Source organism: Oncorhynchus clarkii, chromosome 2 (genome assembly GCF_045791955.1).
Source record: "Oncorhynchus clarkii lewisi isolate Uvic-CL-2024 chromosome 2, UVic_Ocla_1.0, whole genome shotgun sequence".
In the NCBI taxonomy this organism is placed as follows: Eukaryota; Metazoa; Chordata; class Actinopteri; order Salmoniformes; family Salmonidae; genus Oncorhynchus; species Oncorhynchus clarkii.
In genome coordinates, this window is record NC_092148.1 from 84,361,209 (window position 1) to 84,378,293 (window position 17,085).

Consider the following 17,085-nt stretch of genomic DNA (forward strand, 5'->3'; position numbering starts at 1 on the left):
CACTACCTTTTACACACAAACACAACAAGACAGGAAAACATACTTAAACTGCCGGGCTTGACGTTGAACGTTTGTGAAAACTCACTCAGACTCAACAGACAACCACTGTTTACAAATATTGCCAACTGTCTTTCATCTCACTATGTACGTATGTTTGCATTAATTTCACATTTAAGTCATTAGGTTTCTACACTTTCTTTATTCTCTTTTCTACTTCTCTCTTTCACCCACTCCTCAATCCCATTCGATGCACGTGAAGGAGGGGAGAAGTTTGGTCTCCCCGTCCGTGTCCTTGAAAGAGCTTCGTTCGCTGACGTTTGATGTTGGTGACGTACATGAGAAAAAGAGGGTCCTGACCTTCTTAGCCAATGACAGTGTAGCCTGTCAGAGAGATGGCGCGTCAGCCCACAAGGAGGGGGCACTACACCCAAACCAAGAACAGAAAGAAACCCAGACAGTCTTTGATGGAACAAATGACTGTGTACCTGAGACCGAGCAGACAGAGAAACCAAGCAGGACAGAGCGTGGAGAACAGGAAAGAACAGATGAGACTGGAGAGGGAGGACATGAAGAACAGACTGAAGATACAGAAGAGGGAGATGGGGAAACAGAAGAGACTGACAGAGAGTCCAAGCAGGAGAACCTGGAAAAAAGTGGCGCAGAGTCAGAGAATGTCAATGAGGTGGCTGTTGCTGAACTAGTGGACATAACCACAGAGGAGAATCTCATTGTCAGACAGGATTCCACAAGTGACACTGTGCTGGATTTGAGTGTACCCAAACCATAGAAATAGAATGAAGGCTTGGAACCTCTAACCCTGGCAATTTGACTGGTGAACTCATTGATACACTCGCACTGGCTGCCTGGTATTGTGATGCAATAATTTCCATTGTAATATAGAATGTTCCTTCAAATTATGTTAACTGATGTGGCTCATGCAATATAATGGAATTTTTGTAATGTCAGTTGAGTATAATCAACATATTACAGCACATATTGATGAGTACACAATAGGAGCAAAGCAGGACGTTAAATAAAAAGTGCACCGTACACTTCCTTTTTTCTTCCATTATTTTTACTTCCTGCTTTGCTCCTATGGATACACTCGCAATGGCCACCAGTCCACCCATTATGCCATAGTTTACTTGAATGGGGACATTCTTTCTATTCATTCTATTTCTACGATCCAAACCTCCTAAATCCAGAATGAGCCATCAACCTCTGAGAGGCTTGAGTCAGCGAAACCTGCATCTGAGCAAGGAGAGGTGACAGCAGTCAAGTAGTGTGATGGATACAGATAATGCAGAGGATACAGGGGGAGACAGAGATGGAGGAGATGGAGACACAGAGGGAGGTGGATATGGAAATTAAGTGGGACAGTGGAGGAAACGTCAGGAAAGAAGAGGACTTCATAGAGGCCATCCTATGGCGTTCTGCATTAGCATCGAACAGCCCCCGTGATATGCAGCTGTTCAGGGAAGCTAGAAACCATTATACACAGGCAGTTAGAAAAGCCAAGGCTAGCTTTTTCAAGCAGAAATTTGCTTCCTGCAACACTAACTCAAAAATGTTCTGGGACACTGTAAAGTCCATGGAGAATAAGAACACCTCCTCCCAGCTGCCCACTGCACTGAAGATAGGAAACACTGTCACCACTGATAAATCCACCATAATTGAGAATTTCAATAAGCATTTTTCTACGGCTGGCCATGCTTTCCACCTGGCTACTCCTACCCCGGTCAACAGCACTGCACCCCCCACAACAACTCGCCCAAGCCTTCCCCATTTCTCCTTCTCCCAAATCTGCTCAGCTGATGTTTTGAATGAGCTGCAAAATCTGGACCCCTACAAATCAGCCGGGCTAGACAATCTGGACCCTTTCTTTCTAAAATGATCTGCCGAAATTGTTGCCACCCCTATTACTAGCCTGTTCAACCTCTCTTTCGTGTCGTCTGAGATTCCCAAAGATTGGAAAGCAGCTGCGGTCATCCCCCTCTTCAAAGGGGGTGACACTCTTGACCCAAACTGCTACAGACCTATATCTATCCTACCATGCCTTTCTAAGGTCTTCGAAAGCCAAGTCAACAAACAGATTACCGACCATTTCGAATCTCACCATACCTTCTCTGCTATGCAATCTGGTTTCAGAGCTGGTCATGGGTGCACCTCAGCCACGCTCAAGGTCCTAAATGACATCTTAACCGGCATCGATAAGAAACATTACTGTGCAGCCGTATTCATTGATCTGGCCAAGGCTTTCGACTCTGTCAATCACCACATCCTCATCGGCAGACTCGAAAGCCTTGGTTTCTCAAATGATTGCCTCGCCTGGTTCACCAACTACTTCTCTGATAGAGTTCAGTGTGTCAAATCGGAGGCTCTGCTGTCCGGACCTCTGGCAGTCTCTATGGGGGTGCCACAGGGTTCAATTCTTGGACCGACTCTCTTCTCTGTATACATCAATGAGGTCGCTCTTGCTGCTGGTGAGTCTCTGATCCACCTCTACGCAGACGACACCATTCTGTATACTTCTGGCCCTTCTTTGGACACTGTGTTAACAACCCTCCAGGCAAGCTTCAATGCCATACAACTCTCCTTCCGTGGCCTCCAATTGCTCTTAAATACAAGTAAAACTAAATGCATGCTCTTCAACCGATCGCTACCTGTACCTACCCGCCTGTCCAACATTACTACTCTGGACGGCTCTGACTTAGAATACGTGGACAACTACAAATACTTAGGTGTCTGGTTAGACTGTAAACTCTCCTTCCAGACCCATATCAAGCATCTCCAATCCAAAGTTAAATCTAGAATTGGCTTCCTATTTCGCAACAAAGCATCCTTCACTCATGCTGCCAAACATACCCTTGTAAAACTGACCATCCTACCAATCCTCGACTTTGGCGATGTCATTTACAAAATAGCCTCCAATACCCTACTCAACAAATTGGATGCAGTCTATCACAGTGCAATCCGTTTTGTCACCAAAGCCCCATATACTACCCACCATTGCGACCTGTACGCTCTCGTTGGCTGGCCCTCGCTTCATACTCGTCGCCAAACCCACTGGCTCCATGTCATCTACAAGACCCTGCTAGGTAAAGTCCCCCCTTATCTCAGCTCGCTGGTCACCATTGCATCTCCCACCTGTAGCACACGCTCCAGCAGGTATATCTCTCTAGTCACCCCCAAAACCAATTCTTTCTTTGGCCGCCTCTCCTTCCAGTTCTCTGCTGCCAATGACTGAAACTGGAAACACTTATCTCCCTCACTAGCTTTAAGCACCAACTGTCAGAGCAGCTCACAGATTACTGCACCTGTACATAGCCCACCTATAATTTAGCCCAAACAACTACCTCTTTCCCTACTGTATTTAATTTATTTATTTATTTATTTTGCTCCTTTGCACCCCATTATTTTTATTTCTACTTTGCACATTCTCCCATTGCAAATCTACCATTCCAGTGTTTCACTTGCTATATTGTATTTACTTTGCCACCATGGCCTTTTTTGCCTTTACCTTCCTATTCTCACCTCATTTGCTCACATCGTATATAGACTTGTTTATACTGTATTATTGACTGTATGTTTGTTTTACTCCATGTGTAACTCTGTGTCGTTGTATGTGTCGAACTGCTTTGCTTTATCTTGGCCAGGTCGCAATTGTAAATGAGAACTTGTTCTCAACTTGCCTACCTGGTTAAATAAAGGTGAAATAAAAATAAATAAATAAATAAAATAATGGAGGTCATCGCTGACCTCATTGACGGCGAACCTGACAGTTTTGTCATCAAGGAACTCGACATTGACGATGTCACAGACAGGAAGCTCGAGTTTGTTTCGGAGAGTACCCGTGGTGACGAGCTTGAGGTCATTACCAATGACATTGAGAAGATAAGACAAAAGCTCAAACCTATGTCTCCCAAAACTCATAAGGTACCAAAGGCTGCCCCTGGCTTCCACCCTGACAAGATGCTAGTGCAGTGTTTGAGCTAGCAGAAAGTGTGTAGTGTTTGGCTTGATAGGCTCCCAGTCTGTGTTTTATTTTTATTTTTTTACCTTTATTTTAACTAGGCATGTCAGTTAAGGACAAATTCTTATTTACAATGACGGCCTACCCCGGCCAAACCCTGTGTATAGTACCTCCTTCCAGTCCTAGGCGCTACGTTCTTGTATGTTAATCCATGTGGTCACCACCTTACACTTCCTTTCTTTGCCCTCTTCATCTCTTCCCTCTTCTCTCCTAATAAATTGTTATTTTTGTGCTTCGTCACATTAAGCGTGACGGCTGTTATTTCTTTCTTCTAGACATCAGGCACCCCCTCGCAGAAAGAGTACGAGCTTCAGAGAGAGAACCTAAAGCTTTCCTCCGAGAAGCTGGAGCTCTGCTTTCAACTGGAACAGGCCAACAACGACCTACCCAGACTAAAGGTATGGTAGATACATTATGGGGGGGATTTGACTAAAAGCATAGCTGCAGATCATTAGCTCCCTTTCAACTGGGGCCTTGAAGCCCAATAACTTAAGCCATGTTAAGCAACCGGTTAAGACCTCAGTGGATAGGTGGATCTTAAGACCTTTGGTCTGTTAATACCTGCCAGAGATGTTTGTTTTCCAGCTTATCTAATGATACCCTCTCTACTGTACTGATAGGACCAAGTTGCAGACCTCAAAGAGATGTACAACGTTCTGAAGAAGGAAAAGGCGGAGGTGGAGAAAAAACTGGGCCACGTCCGTGGGGTAGGTCAATCCTAGTCTTGTGCAGGGGTTAAAGTTCTCAGTCTCTGCAACGGATTTTAGTCATATGGATGACGCATTAGGTTTGAGTCTAAAATAATATTTTTTGTGGGGGGTTATTATTTAGGGTTAATATTTATATATATTTTCAAATAACTGCCCTTTTTTCTGGCCTGTAAACCCATTTTGACAAACAAATCAGTCATTAAAAAAAGGCCGTCTGTTAAATTTCCAAATCCTGATGTGGCTCTAGAGCCACAAGGTTTGCCATGGAATTTTTTGACTGAAAAAGTTTAAATCATGGGATTTTTTTTGTGCTTTAATGCCTGCTTGTGTACGCTGGTGACTAGGTATCTACACTGAGTATACAAAACATTTAGAACACATGCTCTTTTTTTACATTTTATTTCACCTTTATTTAACCAGGTTGAGAACAAGTTCTCATTTACAACTGCGAGCTGGCCAAGATAAAGCAAAGCAGTTCGACACATACAACAACACAGAGTTACACATGGAATAAACAAACATACAATCAATAATTGTATTTTCCATGACATAGACTGACCATGTAACTACTTAATGTATAAGCTAGAGCAGGGGTTCTAAATCTTTGTTTCGTGACCCGCCAATTGAGGTGTCTTTTGAATCACGACCTACCATAAGGGTTAAGCGGTGAAAAAACATACATAGACCAAAGACTCTTTCCATGACACAGACTGACCAGGTGAATCCAGATAAGAACTATGATCCTTTATTGATGTCTCTTGTTAAATCCACTTCAATCCGTGTAGAGATGAAGATGAGCAAGACAATATTAGGAAGGTGTTCTTAATGTTTTGTAAACTCGGTGTATACAGATGTCGTATTCCCATGTGGTCAGGCTGTAATTCTACTCTATCCACCTGTCTGTTTTCACTCTTGTTTTACTGACATGGCTCGTAGAGAGGTTCTCACTTTACAGTCAATTTAACCATCTAGTAACAGTGTATTATACAACAACTGGATCACACGACTGAATGAAACTCTTTCCTGTCCACTGTAGGCGGGTCGCAGCGGTAAAACTGTGCCAGAGTTGGAGAAGACCATCGGGCTGATGAAGAGGGTGGTGGATAGGGTGCAGAGGGAGAACGAGACGCTGAAGAAAACTCCAGCAGCACTGAGTCAGGAACAGCTCACAGCTCTGGAACGCAAGCATGAAAAACTCAAGGTGAACTCTAGTTGAACTACTTGTGTAATAGGGCATGAGTTGTCCTATTACATGTTTAACAACCAGTGGAGCTGTTATAGCCCTTCAAAACTGCTCGAAGGTTATGCTGTTCAAGTTCAAATGTTTTTAAGATGTATTTTGTCCTCTGGCTCTCCGTCTTCTCTAGAATGATTACGAGAAGCTCAAGAGAAACACAGAAACACAGCTGAGCTCCAGACTAGAGACCAAAACCAAAGGAGTGGAGAAAATTGTGATGGAAAACGAACATTTACGGAAAGAGATTAAAAGGGTATGTGTTCCGCCCCGTCCCCTTTTCATGGGATGCATAATAGTTACAACATTTAGTCAAGTCTCAGGACTCATTTAAAAAAAATGTGTTGCAGGAGACTGAGGCTACGGAGAAGCTGAGGATGGCCAAGACCAGTCTAGAGATGACCAATGAGAAGCTGGAGGCTGAACTGGAGGAGGCAAGACAACAGCTAGTGGCAGCCCAGTCCAGGGTCATCCCTGAGGGGGTCGAAAGTAAGACCTGGAAGGCCACTGTGGTAACAAGGTGAGGGATCCGTTGAAATTAACGAAGTCAACCACTCAGTCCTCACTCCTGTTCTCATCTGACTAAAAGACACGAGCGAACTCACTAACCCTGTTTCTTGGACTGTAACTACTTAATGTATAAGCTAGAGCAGGGGTTCTAAAACTTTGTTTCGTAACCCGCCAATTGAGGTGTCTTTTGAGTCACAACCTACCATAAGGGTTAAGCGGTGAAAAAACATACATAGACCAAAGAATAAGTAAAAATATATATATAATCTTGGCAGCAGAAAATGTTGTAGTTAAGCTAATTTCCTGCAATTCTACACATTTTACCATGGTTAATGCTGTGTTTATGCTCAAACATTATAACAAAATCAATGGGGGCCTGATTGTCTAGTGTTTATTTTGTTGATTGTAAGTTCTCCAAGATTATAGGCTATTATTTAAAAATATATACGCTACCTTTCAAAAGTTTGGAGTCACATAGAAATGTCCTTGTTTTTGAAAGAAAATCTAATTTTTTGTCCATTAAAATAACATCAAATTGATCAGAAATACAGTGTAGACATTGTGAATGCCTATTGTAGCTGGAAACGGCTGATTTTTTATGGAATATCTACATGGACGTACAGAGGCCCATTATCAACAACCATCACTCCTGTGTTCCAATGGAACGTTGTGTTAGCTAATCCAAGTTTATAATTTTAAAAGGCTAATTGATCATTAGAAAACCCTTTTGCAATTATGTTAGCACAGCTGAAAGCTGTTGTTATGATTAAAGAAGCCATAAAACTGGCCATCTTTAAACTATCTGGAGTATCAGCATTTGTGGGTTCGATTACAGGCTCAAAATGTCCAGAAACAAATAACTTTCTTCTGAAACTCGTCAGTCTATTCTTGTTCTGAGAAATGAAGGCTATTCCATGCGAGAAATTGCCAAGAAACTGAAGATCTCGTACAAATCTGTGTACTACTCCCTTCAACGAAACAGCGCCAACTGGCTGCTGGCCAGAATATAAAGAGTGGGAGGCCCCGGTGCACAACTGAGCAAGAGGACAAGTATATTAGAGTGTCTAGTTTGAGAAACAGATGCCTCACAAGTCCTCAACTGGAAGCTTCATTAAGTACTACCCACAAAACACCAGTCTCAACGTCAACAGTGAAGAGGCGACTCAAGAATGCTGGCCTTCTAGGCAGAGTTCCTCTGTCCAGTGTCTGTGTTCTTTTGCTCATCTTAATATTTTATTATTGGCCAGTCTGAGATATGTATTTTTCTTTGCAACTCTGCCTAGAAGACCAGCATCCCGGAGTCGCCTCTTCAATTTTCCGGATTGACTGGCCTTCGTATCTTAAAGTAATGATGGACTGTCATTTCTCTTTGCTTATTTGAGCTGTTCTTGCCATAATATGGACTTGATCTTTTACCAAATAGGGCTATCTACTGAATACCACCCCTACCTTGTCACACCACAACTGATTGGCTCAAACTCATTAAGAAGGAAAGAAATTCCACAAATTAAAAACAAAGCACACCTGTTAATTGAAATGCATTCCAGGTGACTACCTCATGAAGCTGGTTGAGAGACTGCCAAGAGTGTGCAAAGCTGTCATCAAGGCAAAGGGTGGCTACTTTGAAGAATTTAATACTTTTTTGGTTACTACATGATTCCATGTGTTATTTCATAGTTTTGATGTCTTCACTATTATTCCACAATGTACAAAATAAGAAAAACCCTGAAATGAAGTGTGTCCAAACTTTTGACTGGTACTGTTCAGAAAATTGCAATGCACAACAGTTTTTATCCCGCAACCTGCATGGACCCCTGCCACAACCTACAAGTGGGTCCCGACTGACAGTTTGGGAACCACTGACCTAAAGAACAAACATCTAGATCTGGTAGAATACCAAGCCAATGTAGACTACAGTGGGGTGTCTTGAAACTAGATAGCTGACTGAAAAGGGGTTGGTTTCCCTCCCTTCAGGATGTTTGAGAGTAAGATGAAAGCACTGGAGCAGGACATCAGCCAGAAGAACTCCAGTCTCTCAGAGCTCAGGCTGCAGCTGCGAGAGGCCAGTGAGAGGGAGGAGAAAGCACAGCGAGTCGCCAGCCAACTACAGGAGCAGGTAAGAGCTCCACACAGAGAAAAATTAAGAATCGCACAGTGATTTCACAGTCTACGCAATCAGAGCTATGTCGGATCTGTTGCGTAGACTGTGAAATCACTGTGCGATTCTTAATTTTTCTCAATGGTTGAGCCTCAAATGGCACCCTGTTCCCTATATAGTGCAATACTTTTAACCACGGCTCATAGGGCTCTGTTCAAAAGTAGTGTACTACATACAGAATAGAGTGCCATATATGATGTACTATTGTCGTTCTGGGCCAATCAAACCAGATTGTTTATATAAAGAAAATGAAGTAGCATTCTAGTACTATGCTACATTATTTTCATGGTGGTGAAAACAGTTTTTGTTTGTTCTGAAGGTGAAGCTGTTAAACAACTTTCCCACCACAGCAAACACTGAGTCAGGCCTCGCCAAGGAGTTCCAGTCAACGAGGTGAATATATCCTATAGGCCAGCTCTTCAATGTAGACAAACTTGTGATACATCTAACCTGATTGCCTTTGCATACAATAGCATTACAAACATATGGTTCACACATAGCTAACATGGGAATGCGTTATCAAAATGTGTTAGCTATGTGTGAACCATATGTTAATGTGAAACCAAAGTGAAGGAAATTGAAAACAGCATTTATGTTTGTAATATCCATTACTACACCAACGGGTCAAATTTGGTGATGAAAATTATACATTTGATTTGCCATCCATTAGTCACACAGGAATGTCTATCCCATTTTGTCTTTAGATTGACCAATAACCAGCTTGAGAGGGAGAAGGAAGAGCTGGTAGAGAAGTGTAGTGACTACACTAAGAAGTATGAGACAACCTCTGCTAGGCCAGGTGAGACATGTAAAAGCAAAGTGGTCCTGTTTGACAAGTTTCCACTTCAAGGTGGAAGATGTGCATTATTGATGTGTTCATGCATGTTCTGTGACGTCAAACAAAACATGTACTGTTCAGGAATGATTTAGAACCTAAACAGGCGCAGTAACTAACCAGCACAACTTGCACATCAACAAGTGTCATGTTTTTGTCGTCAGGGTATGAGGAGCTACAAGCCCTGCTGAAGGCCACTGGAGAGGAAAAAAAACACTTGCAGGTATTGTGACTTCTCCGATCTATTACCTCATCTATTTGGGTTGTTTTGAGTGTAGAAAAGTAAAAACATTAAAACAAATTTTATCTATTCCTCTGTGAACATATTTTTGATTACCTTCCCGATTCCAGGCCGAAGTAAAAAAGATGAAGATGGAACTGGAGAACTTTGACCCGACATTCTTTGAGGAGATTGAGGATCTGAAGTTTAATTACAATCTGGAGGTGAAGAAGAACATTGTTCTGGAGGAGCAACTGAAGAAAGTGTGTGAACAGTTTGGTGTAGCAGCTGCAGATATCCCTGATGTGTCCATCAGCTAACACAGGATGGATATTGTGCCTTTTAAACCATTAAATGTCTTAAATATATAGTATTTATATGGTTTTAATGTGAATGTCGTCTAGAAGATGAATGTAATTGTGTTTCTCCTCCTAAGGCAGTTTTGTTCAGACAATGTAGCAGGGATTTTACATGTCAAACAGTTTTGTACATTTGTATACAGTGCCTTCAGAAAATATTCATACCCCTTATTCCACATTTTGTTGTGTTACAGCCTGAATGTATTTTATTTATGTTGATCCATCTACACACAATTCACCATAATGACAAAGTGAAAACATGTTTTTAGAAATGTATTGAAAATGAAGTACATATATCTAATTTGCATAAGGATTCACACCCCTGAGTCAATCAATCAATACATGTTAGAATCACCTTTGGCAGTGATTACAGCTGTGAGTTTTTCTGCGTACTTCTCTAAGAGCTCTGCACACCTGGATTGTACAATATTTGCACATTATTGTTTTTACAATTCTTCAAACTCTGTCAAGTTGGTTGTTGATCATTGCTATAGACAATTTCAAGTCTTGCCATACATTTTCAAGCTGATTTAAGTCAAAAATGTAACTAGGCCACTCAGGAACATTCAATGCCTTGATAAGCAACTCCAATGTAAATTTAGCCTTGTGTTTTAGATTGTCCTGCTGAAAGGTGAATTTGTCTCCCAGTGTGTTGGAAAGCAGACTGAACCAGGGTTTCCTCTAGGATTCTGCATGTGCTTAGCTCTATTCTGTTTATTTTTATCCTAAGAAACTCCCTAGGCCTTGCCAATGACAAGCGTACCCATAACATGATGCAGCCACCACCATGCTTGAAAATATAGAGTGGTACTCAGTGATGTGTTGGATTTGCCCACAAAGCTTTGTATACAGGACATAAAGTTCATTTCTTTGCCACATTTATTTTGCAGTTTTACTTTAGTGCCTTATTACGAACAGGTTTTGCATGTTTTGGAATATTTTTATTCTGTACAGGCTTTCTTCTTTTCACTCTGTCATTTGGGTTAGTATTGTGGAGTAACTACAATGTTGTTGATCCATCCTCAATTTTCTCCTATCACAACTGTTTTAAAGTCATGGTGAAATCCCTGAGCAGGTTTCCTTCCTCTCTGGCAACTTAGTTAGGAAGGATCCCTGTATCTTTGTAGTGACTGGGTGTATTGATACACCATCCAAAGTGTAATTAATAACTTCACCATGCTCAAAGGGATATTCAACGTCTGCTTTTTTATTTTTTACCCATCAATAGGTGCCTTTTTTTCCCCGGTTGAATCTGTGTTTGAAATTCACTGTTCAATGTCATTGCTGGGGGGTGCTAGAAAGTTAGCTGTCAGAAATATTACAACTTAAACTTGCTTTAATTACATCTGTCTGCATATTTCAAGACATGCCATATGGGGGTATTGTGAGATACACAATGTGCTGGACGATTATTTTCTAATTTTTTATTAAAAACTTGGAAGTAAATCAATCCGCCATCATTGACACAATGGACAAATCTAATTATCTATAATTGAAATAGCATGGGTGACTGAGAAGAACAAATTGGTGCAATTTAGGCCCAGGTGGCAAGTGATGATGCAGGCACTGGGAATGGGGGTGTGAGCATGCATGTCTGGGCAGAAGAGATTTGGTTACTGTTTGTATGTGCATACGTTTGTTTTGTTTTGGAGGAGAGAAAAGGGACAAATAAAATATTTTAAAAATTAAATTAACTTCTCAACTAAGGGACATTACAGATAATTATACCTGTGGGGTACCGAGATGAGGCAGTAAATCAAAAATCATGTTATAAAAAAAAATCTATTCAACTTTTGAAAACATTACATTTTTTTCCATAACAAAGTGGTTGAATACTTGACTTAAGACATTTCAGCTTTTCTTTTTTAATTTAAAAACATAATTCCACTTGGACATTGAGGTATTGTATAGGCCAGTGACACAAAATCTCAATTTAATAAATGTTCAATTCAGGCTGCAACACAACAAAATGTGTAAAACGTTAAGGGGTGTGAATACTTTCTGAAGGCACAGTATGTTGGCTAGGTTGTGTTTGATACGTTTTCTATTGCGTTACTTCTATCAATAAAGCAGATTTAATGTGCATATGTGTACATCAGTGGCCAAACTGTGCTTTTAATTTAAGGGCAAAAACTATTTGGAATAGCTTTTGAAATAGATATTTGGTCAAAATATATGTACATTTACATGATACTTAGGCTACACATATTCAATATATTTACAGGCTTTTTATTGGGCAGGTTCGTTCATATTGGAAGACATATAGCCAGGTTAAACCAGATTGAACACGGCACTCACCATTGTTTCACTGGTGACCCCACTATTTAGTCTGGTTCAACCATACTAATGGTAATACAGTATGGAAGCTTACAGTCCTGGAGCAAGGCCCCTAAATCTGGGCCGTCAGGCTCTCTTGTGGTGACGACATCTCAGTGATTTCTTTTTAAGGTCTGTCCCTCGAGTTAGAAAATGTGTGATAGTAGTACAGCAATGGTAGCGTTCTCTGCGTTCTTAGAGTGTTCAGGACCATCACAGGATTCACGCATGAACCCCACATAATTTTTTCCCCCAACATGGCCGCCAAACAACTAATAAGGGTCTTATTGGATAAATGTTGCATTACCATACCTGTATGAAAAAATGATATTATTCCCAATAATATCTTGAAATGTTCTTAGTGATGTAGAATACACAACCAAATTAGCCAGGTGTGCTATAACATATAACAATGTTAAATGACTTGACATAATTGTGGTTAGAATATGCCCAAGACACTGTTATGATCAGTAATTGCTATATTTAATCTTCAAACATGGATATGTACATGTGAATAGACATGGATGTGAGCTGATGAAAATTATATTAACTGTTTTCATTAACAGAGGACTGCATACATTACAATGTACAATTCCATAGGAATGCCAATACGTTTTAACCTAATATCTGGATGATGAGAGCAGCAAACCATTACACATAGTTAGTCTAAATCAAGATGTATTCTAATACAATTATATTCCATACAGGTATGGTAATGCAAAATGTATCCGATAACACCCAATTGAGTTGTTTGGCGGCCATATTGGAAAAAGGCTTCAGTGAGGTTAATGCTGTAGTGGCCCTGTATCTACAAATATTTTTTAAACCCTGTTTTAGCTGAGCGTGTGAAATGTGGTGTTCCTATCACCGAAGTTACAATCCAAAAGCGTAGCTGCCCCATTACATGTAATTCAATGGTTAAGCTTAAAACGTTCTAATGTCAACGGCACAATATGGGTGATTTTATTTTTACAATAGTTGTAGCTAGCGCATTCAAAGTAGGTAATATTATATATCATTTGAAATGTAATTTCATGACTTGTTAAACAAAGTTTTAAATGTATCCGGATTTCCTTTTTAAAGCAATTTATACAGGTCCATCTAATATGTACCATAGAGGTCAAAGTTCTGTTGACCTGAACATTGCGAGAATGTATCTGATGGATAGCTGTGAATCTAAGCTTTCTAATGCTATATGATTACAGGGTATACGTGAGCAATAACTTGTTGTATACTGACATTGTCTGTCATAGGGTAAAATCCCTATGGGGAAAATGAATGGGATGGAGGGATGAATGAAAGTGATAACACAGAAAGCTGCCATTGCTGCACTGCTATCTCACATTTCCAACTCTAAGGACATAGACCTTCACATAATCACTATGAGACATTATTACCCCAAGTGAGCCTGACCGACCCCACTGACTCATGGATTATTACAAACAGGAATGTTTCTTAAGACTCCGGGCAGATCCTGGTGGATTTAGGGATAAAGGTCTTCTGATCTAAATAGGACTTCCTGGTTAAATAAAGGTTAAGGGTCAAACTGGATGTCCTGCAGTCTGCTGAAGCGATGTCCGTTTAACTGGGATAGAGATGTAAACAAGTCCTTGCTGGTGATGTCATACTCTCGTATGGTCCCGTCGACGTGGACGACCACAGGCCGAGCGTTCAGGATGGTGTCGCCATCCGGCCATCTCAGCCCCAGGTGATGACGATGGAGCTACAGCCAAACAAACAAACACTGGTTTTACCACTTAAATGTCAAAGCTTCTGACCTGGAGGTAACAAAATAACACACTTTTCATAATTTCATTATGATGTGATGAAAGAAAACTAACAAAGAAAATCTGAAGACATACCACAGTCCAAGTCTCAATTTAATTGCATAATAGGAGCCTCTGATGGGTTCTAGAGCGCTTACCTTGACCAGTGTCCCGTCATTACAGTGCCAGACGATGCCCTCAACACGGCCCTCCTGGCTGTCCTGGAACCAGGAACACAACTGCTGGTAGTCCACCGGGGGAGGGTTCCTGATGTGTACACTCCCATGGGCAACCAGGACGTGGACAGGCTGCTTTTTACTTCCCAACCCTGTCAGAAACGACACAATATTTAGATGATCTTGCTAAAAGGCCACGTTCAGAAGTGCATGTATACATGTACAGTGGAGGACTTGGACTGTATGTCACATTTACCATATGGGTTCCCATTGACGTTGGTTCCAATAAGCTCCAGGGTTTGCTCCAGGAGATCAGCCAGTGGTACCATGGTGATCTCTAGCAGGTCTTCATTCTCAGCACTGGGCCTCAGAACCAGCGCTACACCAGCATCATAGTCCACAACAGACGAGTGCCAACAGTACTGCTTGTTGTCTTTCTCCACTGGAACCCAACCTAAACATACATTGAAAAAGTACAATCAGTATTTTAGTTTCCATATAAAGGACATACCGTTTGTAAATATAAAATAGTGAAAAGCGAGTGACAGGCCTTTTAGTTAATCAGTGTCCGGGAAACCAGCTCGAGGAGTGTGTCCATATATAGTGTCCCACCTGGGATGTGTCCGTGGTCATCTGGTACAGGCTGTCCATTGTGGTGCTGAACTCTGTGTGCCGGGACCCAAGACTCTGGAACCGTCTTAAAGTCTTCTTTCACATTCCACGTGAAACCTTTGTAACTTTTGTGGGAATACTGATGCTTCTTGAACCTCTTGTCTGCCTGCTTGGTGGGCTTCCGATCTAGTCGAGCCCAGAGGTATGATTGCCCTGGAAAAGAAAGAAACCATTTACAGTGTAGACATTTCATTGAGGGAGCTTCATTTTTTCCATAACGAGGGCATAAAGGCCCAGGTGTGTGGACTGCAATGTTAATTTATGCAGTGTTCATTTATGCAGTTCAACGCTCACCTTTATAAATTGAAACATAGCAGCAAGTGCCATCCAGCTTTTCTGTGGCAAGTGCACAGTCAATATTCGATTCCAGTGCTATAGGGTTCACATTTTCAGTGGCTACAACCTGAAATTGCTGTTAGAAAAAAAGATAACGAAGAGGGACATATCATTACGGCGAAGATTTCCTGCATAGTAGGTGCAACTGACTGTCTTTTTTTAGCAGTATATCAATCATAACCTAAAAACTATGGTCATATTTTGTTGTATTATGCAATATCAATTGAAATGTGTTTGTTGTCATAGAATATACATAAAGATATGTGCATCTTATGGTGTTTTCACATATATTCCTCTAACTCTGGGGTAAAAAAGGAAAATAACTGTTCTCTTTGTATTCACACTTCCCTTGCCTTTGAATGAGGACTCAACTCTTGCCAGTTCCTTTCACCTATTTTGTGATTTGAGTTCTCCTTGCCTTCATATTGCTATGTTTAGAAAGTTACCAAGATCTTTTTCTAACAATCCACTCTGGGTTTTTACCTTGTGCAAGACAAGCCATTCTATCAGAATGTGTTATCAGACCGCTAGATATACTGACTTACGTTTTGGAGGTTAATAGATTGCATTTAGTTAAAAGATGAGAGAATAATTGTAATCAGAAGATACTATGAACATGTAAATATAATTGGTAACAGAATAAATAGCCGTTTATTCTGTAACACCGTTTCCCCTGCCATAACTCCTCATATCGGTGCCACAAAAGAGAGAAGATGGTGAAATCACCCTTACATTGGACACATTTCAAGAGCTCAAATGGGCCGCGTTCAGCAGGACAACGTTGATATAAATGTATGATGTAGCTAGAGCAAACATCTCTTTGGTATATATAATATTAAATCACGTCAGCTTTAGTCATGGCATTTCTATCTGCAACGTTCCACGTTTTCGTACTAAACATGGCTCTGGTTTTCATTCAATGGGGTAACATCAGACTGCATCACTAACCAATAAACTGCTGCTGTGTTGACGTATTAGCTAGTTAGCATTAGCTTAGTATCCACCTAACTGTTGTGCAGAGTAAGAATCATTACAAAACGTAGCTATTAGGAAAACAAATACAACATTAATCTACACAACCATTAATGTATACAGTAGTATTTAGGATATATTCTAACTGTTAATTTGAGTTATTTTACCTGTTATTTTACCTAACTAGTTAGCAACGCATGTTAGCGATCTAACGTTAGCTGCTATCTGCAGTAATTCATACTCACTTGACATTCGCGTTTTCTGGATTGTTCCTCTTTCACCTCAGTCAAAAACACACAAGATATCTTTTGCTGCACAGAACCGAAACGTCGCATTATGGCAGACTTCCGTTAATACGGAATAATTCAGATCAAAGAGAGAAGTAATTTTCTGCCTCGAACTCGTTATTTTCCGGGTATAGTAACCACTAGATATTATTGAGCATGCGCAAAGCCAAACTCGACAGTACGAACACCGTCTTGTATTTATTATGGATCCCCATTAGCTGCTGCTACTCTTCCTGCGGTCCAGTAAAATTAAGGCAGTTTATATATTACATTACAATACATTCACAATGTCTCTTCTCCACCGGTACCACATATCTAATAGTACAAAATCCACGTGTACATGTGTGTATGTGATAATGTGTGTATGCATGTGTCTGTACCTATGTTTGTGTTGCTGCTTCACAGTCCCTGCTGTTCCATAAGGTGTATTTGTATCTGCTTTTCTGCTTTTCTAATCAAATTTTACTGCTTGCTTCAGTTACTTGATGTGGAATAGAGTTC

At 40.8% G+C, this 17,085-nt stretch overlaps 2 protein-coding genes across 8 annotated transcripts in view; one reads left to right on the plus strand and one right to left on the minus strand.

The window, feature by feature from the left end:
• Positions 1-12,166, plus strand: part of LOC139375281 (centrosomal protein 290) — a 77,504-nt gene extending 65,338 nt beyond the window's left edge. For 6 of the 7 annotated variants that reach the window (XM_071116929.1, XM_071116904.1, XM_071116939.1 and 3 more), the window contains 10 exons: positions 4,309-4,431; positions 4,654-4,740; positions 5,780-5,944; positions 6,111-6,233; positions 6,328-6,497; positions 8,462-8,603; positions 8,965-9,038; positions 9,350-9,444; positions 9,645-9,703; positions 9,832-12,166. In XM_071116929.1, the coding sequence (XP_070973030.1) occupies positions 4,309-4,431; positions 4,654-4,740; positions 5,780-5,944; positions 6,111-6,233; positions 6,328-6,497; positions 8,462-8,603; positions 8,965-9,038; positions 9,350-9,444; positions 9,645-9,703; positions 9,832-10,020 (1,227 nt within the window). In that variant the 3' untranslated portion in view covers positions 10,021-12,166. Of the gene's footprint in view, positions 1-259; positions 863-4,308; positions 4,432-4,653; positions 4,741-5,779; positions 5,945-6,110; positions 6,234-6,327; positions 6,498-8,461; positions 8,604-8,964; positions 9,039-9,349; positions 9,445-9,644; positions 9,704-9,831 lie in introns of those variants that run through there. The other variant, XM_071116956.1, reaches the window with a different exon arrangement.
• Positions 11,251-16,896, minus strand: LOC139375312 (RNA 5'-phosphate and 3'-OH ligase 1). The gene is made up of 6 exons (XM_071116967.1): positions 16,543-16,896; positions 15,284-15,401; positions 14,930-15,142; positions 14,574-14,771; positions 14,300-14,469; positions 11,251-14,098 (listed from the first exon to the last, which is right to left on the minus strand). Exons 1-6 carry the CDS (start codon positions 16,630-16,632, stop codon positions 13,910-13,912), a joined length of 978 nt encoding a protein of 325 aa, XP_070973068.1. The 5' UTR covers positions 16,633-16,896; the 3' UTR covers positions 11,251-13,909.
• Between the last annotated feature and the right edge of the window lie 189 nt (positions 16,897-17,085).